This window comes from Pteropus vampyrus, unplaced genomic scaffold (genome assembly GCF_000151845.1).
Source record: "Pteropus vampyrus isolate Shadow unplaced genomic scaffold, Pvam_2.0 Scaffold133, whole genome shotgun sequence".
In the NCBI taxonomy this organism is placed as follows: Eukaryota; Metazoa; Chordata; class Mammalia; order Chiroptera; family Pteropodidae; genus Pteropus; species Pteropus vampyrus.
The window spans coordinates 5,119,975-5,133,910 of NW_011888914.1; the positions used below are offsets into that span (position 1 = coordinate 5,119,975).

General features: G+C 33.6%; 1 protein-coding gene across 3 annotated transcripts in view; it reads right to left on the reverse strand.

Moving 5' to 3' along the window:
- ZNF292 (zinc finger protein 292) overlaps positions 1–13,936 on the reverse strand; it is a 77,980-nt gene that overhangs the window by 35,152 nt on the left and 28,892 nt on the right. For 2 of the 3 annotated variants that reach the window (XM_023534844.1, XM_023534845.1), the window contains 3 exons: positions 3,014–3,168; positions 2,746–2,824; positions 406–541 (listed from right to left, as the gene is read on the reverse strand). In XM_023534844.1, coding sequence (XP_023390612.1) covers positions 406–541; positions 2,746–2,824; positions 3,014–3,168 — 370 coding nt within the window. The remainder of the gene's footprint in view (positions 1–405; positions 542–2,745; positions 2,825–3,013; positions 3,169–13,936) is intronic. The other variant, XM_023534846.1, reaches the window with a different exon arrangement.

Here is a 13,936-nt window from a genome sequence, read left to right on the forward strand (position 1 = left end):
GAGACAGAAGACTTGAGAGTTTTAGCATTAATTACTTATTCTATTTTGAGGAAAATCATTTAACTACCCTATTTCTGCTTTTCCATCTGTTAAATAAGTTAGTTATTAAATACAAGCCAGATTGCCACCTGTCCGGATGTTACAGAGGGAATTCCTCCGTTAAAGAGATGTTGGGAAAAAATTTTTAGTTTCTGTTAATGCTAAGACTGTAAAATCCTATATATACATCTTCCCCCAAATAAAAGTGAAGGGCTTCAAGCACCTCAGATAAAATGGTCCTTCTTTGGGATATCCTGGGATGAATTATATCAAAACAATTTTAAGTACTTATTTTTTCTAGTCTAATGATTTTCTCTCTCTCTCTCTCTCTCTCTCTCTCTCTCTCTCTCTCTCTAGAAAATTTACCTTTATCCTTATCCAATGGTTCCTGGGAAAGAATAGTGCACAGTACCGGGTTTTTCCACACCCCAGTCTCTTGAGCTAGAGTAGCTAAAAAATGCAATTCACAGCTGCCATTCTCCATCAGCTTTTCATGAGCTACCTATAAATATTAAATAAACATCCAAAGAATTACAACAGATTTTGAAAAGCAAGCTTATCAGGCTTTAAATATAATACTAAACTTTTGAAAAATTAGACTTTTATCTTAAAATTTTCACATATTACAAAGTGAATTCCTTTACTTTTGATTTTTAAAGTCAAATCTCAATAAGGATTATATTAATTATAAATTTTAAATACATACAATATATTTTTATAAATAAGTCCATATTATTTTTCCCCCAAATCGAAACCAAAACCAAAGTTATTTCTCAAAAATGCTATCAGAATATCTATAGCATAAAAGAGTTTATACATTTTACATCCTCTGCGTTAGTAAAAGAAATTTCCCCACCAACTTCTACCATTAATAAATGACATTTACATCAAGGCCTAAGTGACAACTTACACATATTCCAATAAAAGAGACTTGTGAAAAGAAAACAACTAAAGGCATGATTTTTCATTTATTCATTATATATCCTTGGCAAATCCTATTAAAGCTGACACTGAACCTTGCTTATTAGTTTTTTCCAACTGTTCATGCAATTGGCATATTCTTCAGGCCAGAAAAGACCAATAGTTTTTATTCAATTCAGAAAATGTTTAATGAGAACGTCTATGGGCAAAGTAGTAGTTCCTGCATTTATAGAGCTTATTCTCTAGTGGGGTGAAGAAATGTTTAAACAGTTAACACAGGCAAAAATGAAACAAATGCTGTTAAGCAGATAAAAAATAAACCAGAGGAAGCTCTAAAATAAAGAGCCAAGTGTCATGGAAACTCTTAAATCTTCATGCTATATTTATACAAATGTCTATTCTTCAAAACTATAAAAACTTTCTTACTGCAACAAGTTCAAATGCTTTCAGAAATTTTCTTTGAGCAACTGCTGAAAGCTACCACAGAAGAATTTAAAGAGTTATTTCCTTCTCGTTAACTCATATAAAAAAGTGTCAACTAGTGCTATTGTTTCAAAAAGTTTAAAAGTTTGTCTTATGTTGACAAAAAATATAAGAATTCAGTATTATAATTAAACAACATAATTCTGTGGTAGAGTTTGTCGTCTGAATGCCAAACAGTGAGAAGTTCTGAATTATTTACCTAAAAATAAATACTTGCTGGGAAAAAAAATCTAAGGTACAAGTGACTGCTACACTAAAGAAACCGCATGATCAAATAGTTGCAATATGACAAACAGGACAAGACACCTTCATTTCAACAAACAGTTATTAAGTATCTACTATGTGTAAGACATAATAGAATCCTACAGTATTAAGATATGAATCTTAACTTCAAGAATTCTCCACTTGATGTAGATTTTAATGTTTAATATTAAATAGGAAAGTTGATTTCTCTGCCTAACTCCAGTTTATTTTACGTGCTTCTAAAATTTGAGACTAATCCTCTTTAATATATCTCCTACAGAAAAACATAAGGCCAAAAGGTATTTTAAGAACTCTGGCTAGAATAAGAAAACTATACTTTTTGAAACTAGCTAGCAGGAACACTCTTTTTAACCAATTAATCAAAATTTACTTGAAGCTATAATACATCTAGCACAATCTAGTGCCTGAAACAAAATTTAACCTTCTCAAAAATGCTCCAAAATATCTGTGAAATTGTGTAGTACTCATATAAATAGAATAAAAGCACTAAATGAAAGAGACAAAGCATGTGTTCTCAGCTCTAGGAGAAAAAGCATGTGCTTTAGAATAAAGAATCTGGGTTCAAATATCTACTCTGTGGTATTAGCTGTATACATATGGGCAGATAAGTATTTTAAAGTATGAGCCTCAGTTTCCTCACCTTTAAAATGGGAAAAATATGCCTACCCCCTACAAAGTTTTCATAATAATTAAATGAGATATGTTAAATTATTATAAAACATATTGCAGGCTTTCAGCAATTAGTTAAGCTGTTTCTAAATGCAAATAAGGGCATTTTCTTTTGTGTTCTCTTACTGCTCTGGCAAAATTCTAATTATCTGATCTCAAAGAATAGTATAATATTCAACTAATCTATATAAATGTATATATTCATTTAGGAAAAAAACATTTATTGAGCATTTACTATATGAAAAACACTAGTGTTAATAACAGCAGCAATTAATGTTTGTTATTACTCAGATGTTTTAAAGTTTAACCACATAAAGAAAACTGACTTAAAATATACCTATGTTAAAACTAATAGGTAAATATTCTCACCTGCACCAGTGTCTGAAATTGTTCCCACTGTTTATCTGATAACTCAACGGGCAGACACAGTAAAAGTTCAACACAGCTTCTAAAAAACAAAATTGGTAAGGGTGCAAAAGAATTATTAAAATTTGAAGTAAAAGAAAATGAGTAATTCTAATATCAGTAAACTCCTCAGAACCAATCTATTTAAAATTAAACTATCATAAGAGCTGAGATATAAAGTTAAAACAAAAAAGCTAAATCTAATCTTTTATTTACTCAAAGGTCTACTCACAATGCCAAGCGTTCCAGAACCAATGCTACATTTTCACATTCAGAGGTAAGATAAGGTCGGGCTTTAACATAACTTTGGATAGCCACTGTGTATACCTCCAGTAAAGGTAAGGGATCTTCTGAAGTTTTCCATTTCTCTGCATATTCAAGGAGTGTCTGTTTTGGAAAGAATAATAAAAAGTATTCAATGTAAACTGAAATACACATTGACTAATCAACTGTTTTCTTTCTTCCCTGAGAAACCTGAAAAATAACTTTTTTTATTTATAATAACAAAAATTAGTTTATACTGATTAAAATATTCAAAGTAATAAAGCCACAGTCTTATCTCCAGCAGCTCTCTATTGGAGAAAAAGTCAGTGTTAATTCATCCAGCAACAGCATCATTTCATGAAGTTTGGTTTTAAATAGTGGAAGCATATGTCCTCTCTTCCCTAGACAAAATGCCACCTTTCACCACAAATTTTCTAAGATTTAAGTATTTTTTAAAAAAAAAAGACACCTGGGCAAGTAATACTTGACCAGACATGCAGTGAAGAATTTAAAAATTATAGTATATAACATTATTGTCTTTTATGACAAGCTTTATCATTTAAAAAATCATCTAGACCTTCAACATACACATCGAGCAATATTAAAGATATTATAGAATTATTATAAGGTTGAGTGATTTTTGTAATAAAGTACTTATTTATTAAATTTTAAAAAATACCCCTCATCTCTTAATGAAGTATTTCAAGTTTACCTTATCAGAATTACTAAAAAGAAAAAAAAATGCCGTATCCTATAGAATAAAGAGATGGAAGGAACTTGCTACAATAAACACCCACATGTTAAGTAAGATACTACAACTGTTAAAATCGTATTACTAAAAACTATCTAAAAGGTTCTATAATTATGCTAAATAAATGAAGTAGGACTCTAATGAAATGTTTTTATAACATAGAGGACTGCCACAATTGGTCCTCTTCACACTTCAAGGTTTAAGATTTATCTCACCGCATGTGGAAATTCAGATGTCATTTCCTAGAAAAGAGGGTATCTTGAAGGAAAACTTGATGACTTGTATCCTCTGGCATACAGAAGCAGCTTTAAAAATATACATGTGTAGGTAGGTAGGAAAGAAGGAAGAAAGGAAAGTAAAAAGGAAAGGGGAAATGAATTACATTCTACTACCAAACACACAAAAGAAAATACTCCCTGCCTAGTCCTCTCTACTAACCTCTAAGTAGCAAAAGTAGTAAGTGATTACAGAGAACAAAGAAAAAAGGAAGAATAAAATCTGGTAAATTAAAGAGCAACATAATAACAACTCACTTCTGAGTAGTCATATACAGATAGACTCTGACCCACCTCTCCAAGTTGGACAGAGGTGCAGGTAACCTGGAGATCCAGTACATCCAACTGGCATGTGAAGTGAGGACTATCCTGTGGCACTGAGCCCTTTAACCTGTGGAGTCTAACTCCAGGTAGTGTCAGAATTGAACTAAATTGTAGGACATCTATTTGGTGTTGGAGAGATAGAGAAATGGTATTGGAAAAGACACCATGTATTTGGTGTCAGCATTAAAAATCTTTCAATAGGACTTATAAAAATCTAAAAACTTATCTAATTGTATTGCATTCTGGGATTCTTTTCTGATTACCTTTCTAATTCTAAGGCTAAAATGAGTATGATGTTCTGTTGTCTAAAAAATGTGACACATGTAAATGTTGGCATGATTGGTTTTAATGTTTTCCCGGGGCATTTTATGATGATATGACAGAGAATGACCTTACACCTTAAAGGACTTCAAAATTAACACCAACTATGCATACAATTCTTACTTTAGCTAGCATCCATCTCTTTACAAAAAGTTATTAAATAATATTTTCCCTTTTCTGAAAAACAAGTTTGCATATTTAGGGAATTTCATGCCTGACAAACACTCCCAGTCTAACATGGATTAAACTGAACACTTAGGTTCCTTCTCCCTATTAGTCCTCTTGCAGCAATGAATCAATTTCCATAATGGTTTTAACTTTTGCTGGAAGAGAAATATATATCAAATGGATTTCCCAACAGCGTTAAAATAATAAGATGCTTCCTTTTTGTGTCTCCCAACCCTCAGGAAAAAAAAACCCAAAACCTCAAAAAATCGTATATATCTACATCTTGCCCAAGCCCTACATTTCTTGCTATATCTAGCTATGCAAAGGGTACTCATACATCTCTGCTTTACGTTCTACTTTCCTCAGATGAAATAACTCTTTAAATTTAATTCTAATATATAATCAAAGATGAGTTCTTTGGGGTCTAACAGAGTTTGAATTAATGAGAAAAATAATTGACAAATCACAGGATGTTAGAACCAGAAAGCACCTTAAAATGATCTCCTTTCACTTCATTTCATAGATGAGTAAAGAGGGAAAGAAAGCAGATGCTGGTGAAAAAGAGACCAGGCAGGTGGCTATTTAATTGTCTGTGAATAATATATTCAGGGAGACAGTAGAAGAAAAGGATGGCAGCAGATTATGAGAGATGGTACCAAAAAGAAAACTGACAACATACTCATACTGATTACATAAAGGAGAATAAGTTAAAAAGTTGGGTTAAAAAGCAAACATCCATCTGTATAAAGCTATGAGAGTTGATATGCACAGGCAGTAAGTATATTGATAACAGAACTTTCCTAATTTCACAAGACACTAAGATCAGTAGTGAAACTGGAAGCATCCCTAACATGACTGGTTAATAAATTATGCTTTCTCCAATTAAATAAGTTACTTATTTGTATCTACTGCCTTACTCTATACAAGGGCTTTCAGGTACAAATCCTACAATGATCAGACTCATATTCTTTTCAAAGAATTATGAAGATCATTTAATTGTTTTACAAAGGAGTAATCAAAGGGTCCAGCGACCTGCACGATATTAATACAATTGGTAATTAGCAAAGCCAGGCAGCCTCATTCTCTGTGAAACATTTGTCCACTACAAACAAATACTGTTTGTGGTAAGGTAACAGAACTATAAATCTATGGAATCACTGTCTAATTGCAAGTGCCTTTTACCTATATTATTTCAATTATTCCTTAAACTTCACGAGGTTAAGTACTATTTATCCAATTTCCCAGCCACAAAAGAATGAAATAACTTGACTTCTTCATCTGTTAAGATTATTTTAACTAAAAGTTTAGAAAATCCAACTCAAAGCAAAATAAACAATAAGAAAGGTTTCTCACATAATAGGAAATTAAGAGGAAGGGCCAGTTCCAGAACTGGTTAGTTTAGCAGCTCAACAATGTCTTCAAGGACCTACCTATGTCTTCGCTCTGCAATCTTCAGGTAGTGCCCTCACCCAACCCCCAGGTCTCAAGAGGGTGAAACAGACTTCTTATCCAGTCTCAGCAATAACCAGAAGAAAAGATGAGAGCATCTCTTCACATGCATCTCTCTTAGGAACAAGGAAGCCTTCCCCAGGAACCCCTAACAACCCAATTCCCATTAGCAGATTTCTCAACAGGTCTCAATGGCCAGAACTGCAACACATACCTGTGTCAAAAACCACAGCCATAATGGAAACCCGTATCAGATCTCACTCTCCAAGGTTGGAGACAGAGCCTGCTTCTCTGAAGCACAAAGCCATGTGGGGAAAGGAAAATGTGTGAATAAAATCAGAGTTCTAAGGAAGTGAGAGAAGGGCCAAAGTCTCAGACTAGTTGTCTCACCAATGGTTTTTATTCCCACATTCCCTCAAGAATGAATAAGTGAATGTGTGTGTATATGTATGTGTGTGAATGTGTATGTGTACACATATATGTATGTATATTTATGTCTACATACCCACATAAAGATAAAAGTCATTGTGATCTATGTTGGGGGATGGTATAGAGAACAAGAGATAGGAAAAGAAACTTAAGTCCTCCTGCAAGGGACCAGATTGCTTCCATTAATCGGTAAACTATAAACTAAGTATGATAAGAAAATTTAAAACTGTGTTATAAGAATGATTGGTAGAAGTAAGGATGCTTAATCTGGATAAGAAATAATATTTACTGAATATTTATTATCTGCTAGGCACTGTTCTAAGAGGTTTTACATTTATTACCTATTAGTAACTAGGTAAATTACAGTGATATCCTTCTTTTAAAAATGGACAAACTGAGGCATAAAGAAGTTAAAGTAACAAGTCTCAATGTCACAGATGGACTTAAGACAGAGAGAAGAGTCAAACCCTAGTAGTCTGAATTCAGAGTTTACGTTCTTAACTATTATGCTCTACATTTCTGGAGAAATAGAAATTTGATTCTGAGCCAAATTCACAAAGGTGAAAACTTGTCAAATAAGAGTTAGCCTTATTCTGTGTGGTCTCACAGGACAAACCAGAATCTCTAAAGTTTGAAGGAGGTACATTTCTGCTTCCCATGAAGTAGAAACATCAAACAAGTAGAGTTAACAGAAACAGAACAGGTTAGTCTCCTAAGACAGGAGGATCTATCACTGAAGTTTTTCAAGCAGGAGCAAGGTGACTCTGAGTTCAGGATGCTATAGAGGAAGTCATATTTTGAAGATACATTTCATCATACCAGAAGAAACTACACAAGTGTGTAATGTGAGTGTGTGCAGGTGAGAGGGCTCATACAAGTTTTGGTTGGTGTGCATATTGTTTTAAAATTATTTTAATTAGTTTCTAATATTTAAAATTAATTACAAATTTTACATAAAACTTATGTAAAGTTTTTTGACTTTTTACAAAAGTATTTTCTGACTTTTCTCTTTAAAAAATTTTGGAAAATTGGGCAACCCATATTCAAGGTATTTGTGGTCACAGCCTCTATATTATAGTGTGTATTATGGAGCAAGCCTAAGATAGGAGAAATACAAACAAAAGAAAGGTTAAAGGATCATTCTCCAACAGGTTCTCTTAACAGTTTTCTCAATCAGGAAAACAACAAGCTAAGTACCCTTACCATAAAGACCATAATAATCTGCATTCGTGAGCCTGGAGCTCTCAATTGGTTTTTCAGTGGATGGCTAGGGACCAACAGACATTTGAGGAAAGCATCTAATAGGTGTGAAATCAAAACAAACAGTAAAAAAAAAAAAGAAACTCTGAGTGAGCAGAGACTATAGAAGTAGAAGACAAAATTCCAAGAATCTATCATTAATAGCTTCGGAGGTGAGAGAATGTATTAGACCTATGAACAAAAACACCACATCATAAAGGATATTTATAGAAAAAAGATTTAAAAATATAATAGCAGACATGAAAACCTCAATTAAAGAGTTGGAAGATAAACTGAGGAAATTTCCCCAGGAAGTAAAAGAGATAGAAAAGATAAGAAAATTGGAGAACAGCGTTAGAAGTCCCATAAATAACAAGAATTCTAGTAAGACAGAACAGAGAAATGGAGGGGACACATCAAAGAAATTAACTAATTCAAGTTAATTTCCAAGAACCTAAGGACAAGAATTTTAAGATTAGAAAGACCCAGAGAGTGTCCAGCACAATTACTGAAAGTAGATCTATATCAAGGTACTTTGTCATAAAATTTCAAAGCTCCAGAACAAAGAGAGGATCAAAATAAGCTTTGGGGGAAGCAGAGAATAGCAGACTACTCTAAAGCCAACACTTGGAGTCAAAGGAAAATGAAGCACTTCATTAAAAAACTAAGGGGAAATTATGTCCGTCCAACTATAATAATAAGTATTAAGACAGGAAAGTCATTTTCAGATATGCAAGTTACCAAATTTTAACCTTCTAGGCACATTTTTTAGGATGCTACTAAAGGGAGAATTTCACTGAAATGAGGGAATAGACGAGGAAAAAAATGAGAATGGTATCTAGGAAAAAGGGAATCTACCACAAGAGAGAGGTGATAAAAGAAAAATCCCACAAAGACAGCTGTGCACTGACCCTGAAGAATAACTACAGCATATCAAATGGCTCTAGGAGAAATTTCTTCAAGACAAATCTGAGAGACTACTTAATGTGCTTTGAATAAGCAGATTCCTACAACTGAAGGAAACTTTAGATTGAATTAGTGACACATACATTAAAAAACTCAGCTAAGGAAGTAAGATAGTTTACGTCTACAGAAACCTGAGCTCAACAACTAGAGAATGCACATTCCTTACAAACACAAATAAAATATTTACAAAAACTGACCACAAATTAGGCCACATACAGTTACAAGGAATAACAGAGTTAATATAAGACATTTCACATTCTTTGAGCACAATGCAACAAAGTTAGAAACTATTAACAAAAGAACGTTCTTACAAAGAAAACTATAAACCTGAGAAATTTTTTAAGTATTTCCAAATCATGGGTGGAAGAAATCACAATGGAAAACAGAGAATACTAAAACTTTAACTACAGCAAAAACAGCTTAACAAAATTCGCAAGATGCATTTAAAGCAATGTTTTTTAAATTTTAACCCCCCTCCCTTTTTTTAAATTGAGATCTAATTGTCATATAACAATTAAGTTTAAGGTGTACAGCACGGTGATTCGACAACTTATACACTGTAATGTGATCACCATCACAACATTAGCTAATACCTCTATTGTGTTATATAATCATTATTTCTTTTTATAAATTAATTTATTTTTTAATGGTGACACTGGTCAACAAAATCCAATAAGTTTCAGCTGTACACTTTAACAGTAAGGCATATATATATTTACACTGTGTGTTCACCTCCCATAGTTAGATATCTGTCACCACATATTTGACCCCCCCTTTACTTTGCATTTAAAGCAAATATAAGAAGGAAATTTGTAGATGTGTTTATATTCTAAGTTCTGCTAGGCTTTAAACACACACACACACACACACACACACACACACACACACACACACATTTGTTTCAACACAGTACAAGCAAAACATGAATTTCCTACTGGCTTATGATTTTTTTTTTCCAGTGAAAAACATTAGGTAAAAACAACTGTACCCAGCTAAACTGAGTTGTGTAGGAATATGCAAAATACACAACTCAAACAAGTACCAGCTACCTCAGTTCACCAGGTGTGTTATGAGCCACACCCATCCACACATAGTGTTACAACTTTCTGTCCAATTTCAGAGAACTCTCCTTCCACCATCTCACAACTCACAAGCTGCATCCCTTCTGACACCCACTTCTACAAGCAAACTTCACAAGTCTTTTTCAAGATAAAGTACCATGTTACTTTAGTACTTATGTATATCTTAACCACTAAATAGGTGTAACACTGTAGTACTATTTTTATAAGATTCTCTGTGTGCGACTGAAGTTTTTGAATGTTGTGCCTCTAAACCCATCTTTCACATAACCTCTGTGATTTTTGTGCAATTTTGCATAGCAGGTGATTGCTAGGAATCCATATGTTGCCATAAAGCAAAACTGGCTCCATCAGAAGAGAAAATGAAAGAGTCATAGAGGATAGTATTGAAACTAAGAGGAAAATTTGTGTGTATATTGTAATTAAGTAATACTATTGTGTTGATGTTAAATTTCCTGAGTGTGATGACTATATCTTTGGCCTTAGGAAATAAATGCAAAAGAGGCAATGCCATGAATCTGTTAACTCTTGAAGGATTCAGAAAAAATAGAGAAAAAATTAAAGCATGAGACAAGGCAAATGTAGCAAAACGTTAACAACTTGTGACTACTGTGAAAGGTATATGGGTATTCACTGCAATATTCTGGAAACCCTTCTATAATAAAAAGTTTGGAAGAGCAAAATACTGGCAATGGTAAGTGTGGTAAATTCTTCACTCCTTGTTGTATCCAAGCCTTTTTTCACATGACTATTGAGTATTTCTCATAATGGTAGAGACTATTTTCATTACCCCACATGAGTTGTTTTGACCAAAAGAGTGGAGCAGAGATGATGGTAGCTTAAGGATCATGCTCTCTCATATCAAAATGAGAAGATATGTTCAGATTAGTCTGCTGTCCCAGGAAGATGAGAAGTAGATGTCATCCCTGTTGCTCTAGTTCAGGCCAACCTATATATTAGTTGACATCAGGCCAAGATCAAACTTGTGCATGACTCCAGTCAAGACCAGCAGAGCCCTAACCAACTGCCCTTGACCTAAGATGAGTGAGCAATACATGGTTACTGTTATATATCACTAAGATTTTTGTGGTTATTATGCAGAATTTTATAATACAACTGGGTTAAGTAGCCAACTTAAGTTAGACAAAGAACAGAAGGAACTCAAAGTATAAAAAAATTTTAAATAGTAAAAATAAGAAATAAAGAAAATAGAAAATAAAGATACTATTACAGAGAAGAGCAACAAAACCAATTCTGGTCATTTGAAAAACTAAAAGAAAATCCTTTGGCAAAATGGATCAAGAATGAAAGAGAAAATGTCATGAAAGAGAAGGAACAAATAAATAGAATTAGAAATGAGACAATAGAAGCAATTCAGACTTTTCTTTTTTCTTTCTTTTTTATTATTTATTATTATTTATGTCTACAGCAACTGGTCTTCCTAGGTGGTCTCCTATCCAAGTACTAACCAGGCCAGACCCTGCTTAGCTTCCAAGATCAGACATCAGGCTTGTTCAAGATGGCATGGCCGTAGACCACGGACCATAGCTCCTCTGGGGCACGAACCCAGGACCTTCTGTGTGTAAAGCAGACATGCTAACCGCTACACTATGGAACCACATCCCAGACTTTCTTAAAATCATAAGATAGTATATTGATTAATCTTATCCTTATCTGAAATAGCATAAACGTCTTTTTCTTTTTACTACTTACTTGCTTTTTAATGAAATATCTTGAAAATCTGAATGCAACAGTTTCAGAAAAACTTACTAAAACTATCTCAAGAAATAGAAAAAAAGTAACCCTTTACCCACTAAAGAAACCAAATTTAATATTTTAAAAAATCACCAGATAGTTTTTACAGAAAAATCCAGCAAACAATCCTTTGGAAAACAGATTATCTCTTTATTGCAGAAATTTCTGGAAGAAAGGAAGGGGAAAAATGGGAGGGAAAAAAGTTCCCCCAGTTTGAGGCTACTATAAACTGGGTATATGCAGTATCAGAAAGAAAAATCACAGGCCAATCTCACTTATAAACAGATTTTAAAATCCTAAATATTACCAAACCAAATCCTATAATAAACTTTTAAAACTTTAAAAAATATTTTGAAACAATCACAAAGTTACAAAAAAGTTGGAAATATGGTATGGTACAGAGAAAATTTTTTCCTGAACTACTTGGGAGTTATTTGTCAACCTGATGATGCCCCACTGCTTCCAAATATTTTAGTGTATTTCTTACAAACAAGCATGCCCTACATAACCAGATTATGACCACAAGAATCAGCAAATAAATATTCATAATGTTACTACCATTTAATCTTCAGATACCATTCAAGTGTACCAATTATTCTAATGACGTCTTTTATAGAATTCAGAACCCTGTGTCATATTTAGTTGTCACTTCAGACTCTTTAAGTCCTAAATTAAACCTAAAGACTCACTGAGGAGCCTGACTTTCCCAAAGATTATAAGCCGGTTATTTTGTATACTGTTGCTCAATTTGGGTTTGGTACTTTCTCATGATTATATTCATGTTACGCATTTTGGCAGGAATATCACATAAGTGATGGTGATTTCTTCTCACTGTATCCTATCAAGTGGTACATGATTTCATTATGCACCATTATGATGATGTTCATTTTGATCACTTGATTAAAGTAAGGTCTGCCCTCCTCATTCTGCTTGGTCTCTGACTTGGCATGTTAGAACTGGCCGTCTCTCTAAGTAGTTCCCCCTTCTCCCTCTGCTTTAGGCTCTGACATCCTATGCCAGGCTGTCCCTTTTACCTTCCTCTGGCTCAAAAGCCCCATACTAGGCTGCTCCCCCACCCCCTCCCCGCCATGGATGCCTTACTCATTTCATTTGGGCTCTAAATCCAGCCTTCCACCCCACAGCCATCTCTCTATGGAGTCCTCCTTAACCTAACTAGGCTCCGACTCCTGCCCCACAGAGCTGCTATTCTGTGGGGATGGATACCCTCTTTGCCTGATCTGGGCTTTGACACTAACTGGGCCAATGCAACATCCCTGCTCTCACCCCCAGATACCTACTTTGCTCCACCCTACATAATGGATTTAGGAATAAATTATTCAGGAAGGCAAGAGGAATAACTGCAATGCATTTTTTAAATGTATTTTGGACCCAGTAGGATTTATTCTAGCAATATGAGAATAGTTTAAAATTAGAAAAATCTATTTACTAATTTACCATAGTAACAGATTTAAAGTGGAAACTATATAAATATCTCAAAAATTACCCTCCCCCGCAAAAAAGGACACAATAAAAAATGTACCTGTTCAAGATAAAGGGAAAAACAAAACCTTTTTGTAAAAATGACTAGAAGGAAAACTCCTTAACCTGATGGAGGGGATTCAAATCTCAAACTTAAGGGTGAAAAGTTAAAAGCATTTCCCTTTAAAGTGAGAAACAAAACAAAAATGTCTGCTATCACTGCTTCTATTCAACACTGTAGGGCTAATCAGTACAATTAGAAAAAGAAATGAGAAAAAAAGAAAAAGAAATGAAAGTAATAAAAACTGGAAAGGAAAAATTAAAATGTCATTGTTGCAGACAGTGCATACAGAAGTCCAAGAAAATTCTGTATAGTTGCAGGATAGCAAACATTACAAAAAAAATCAATTCTATTTCATAAGCAAACAAGTAGAAAATATAATTGTTAAAAAGATACCATTCAAAGATACCTAAGAATAAATCTAACAAAATATTTATAACATTTTTTCAGAAAAAAATTATGAAACTTCATTTAAAGACATAAAAGAAGGCCTACATAGATGGAAATACTGCATTCTCAAACATTGGAAGACAAAATTAAATCTATAAAGTCAAAGCAATGCCAATGAAATTGCTCACAAGATTTTTCTAATTTA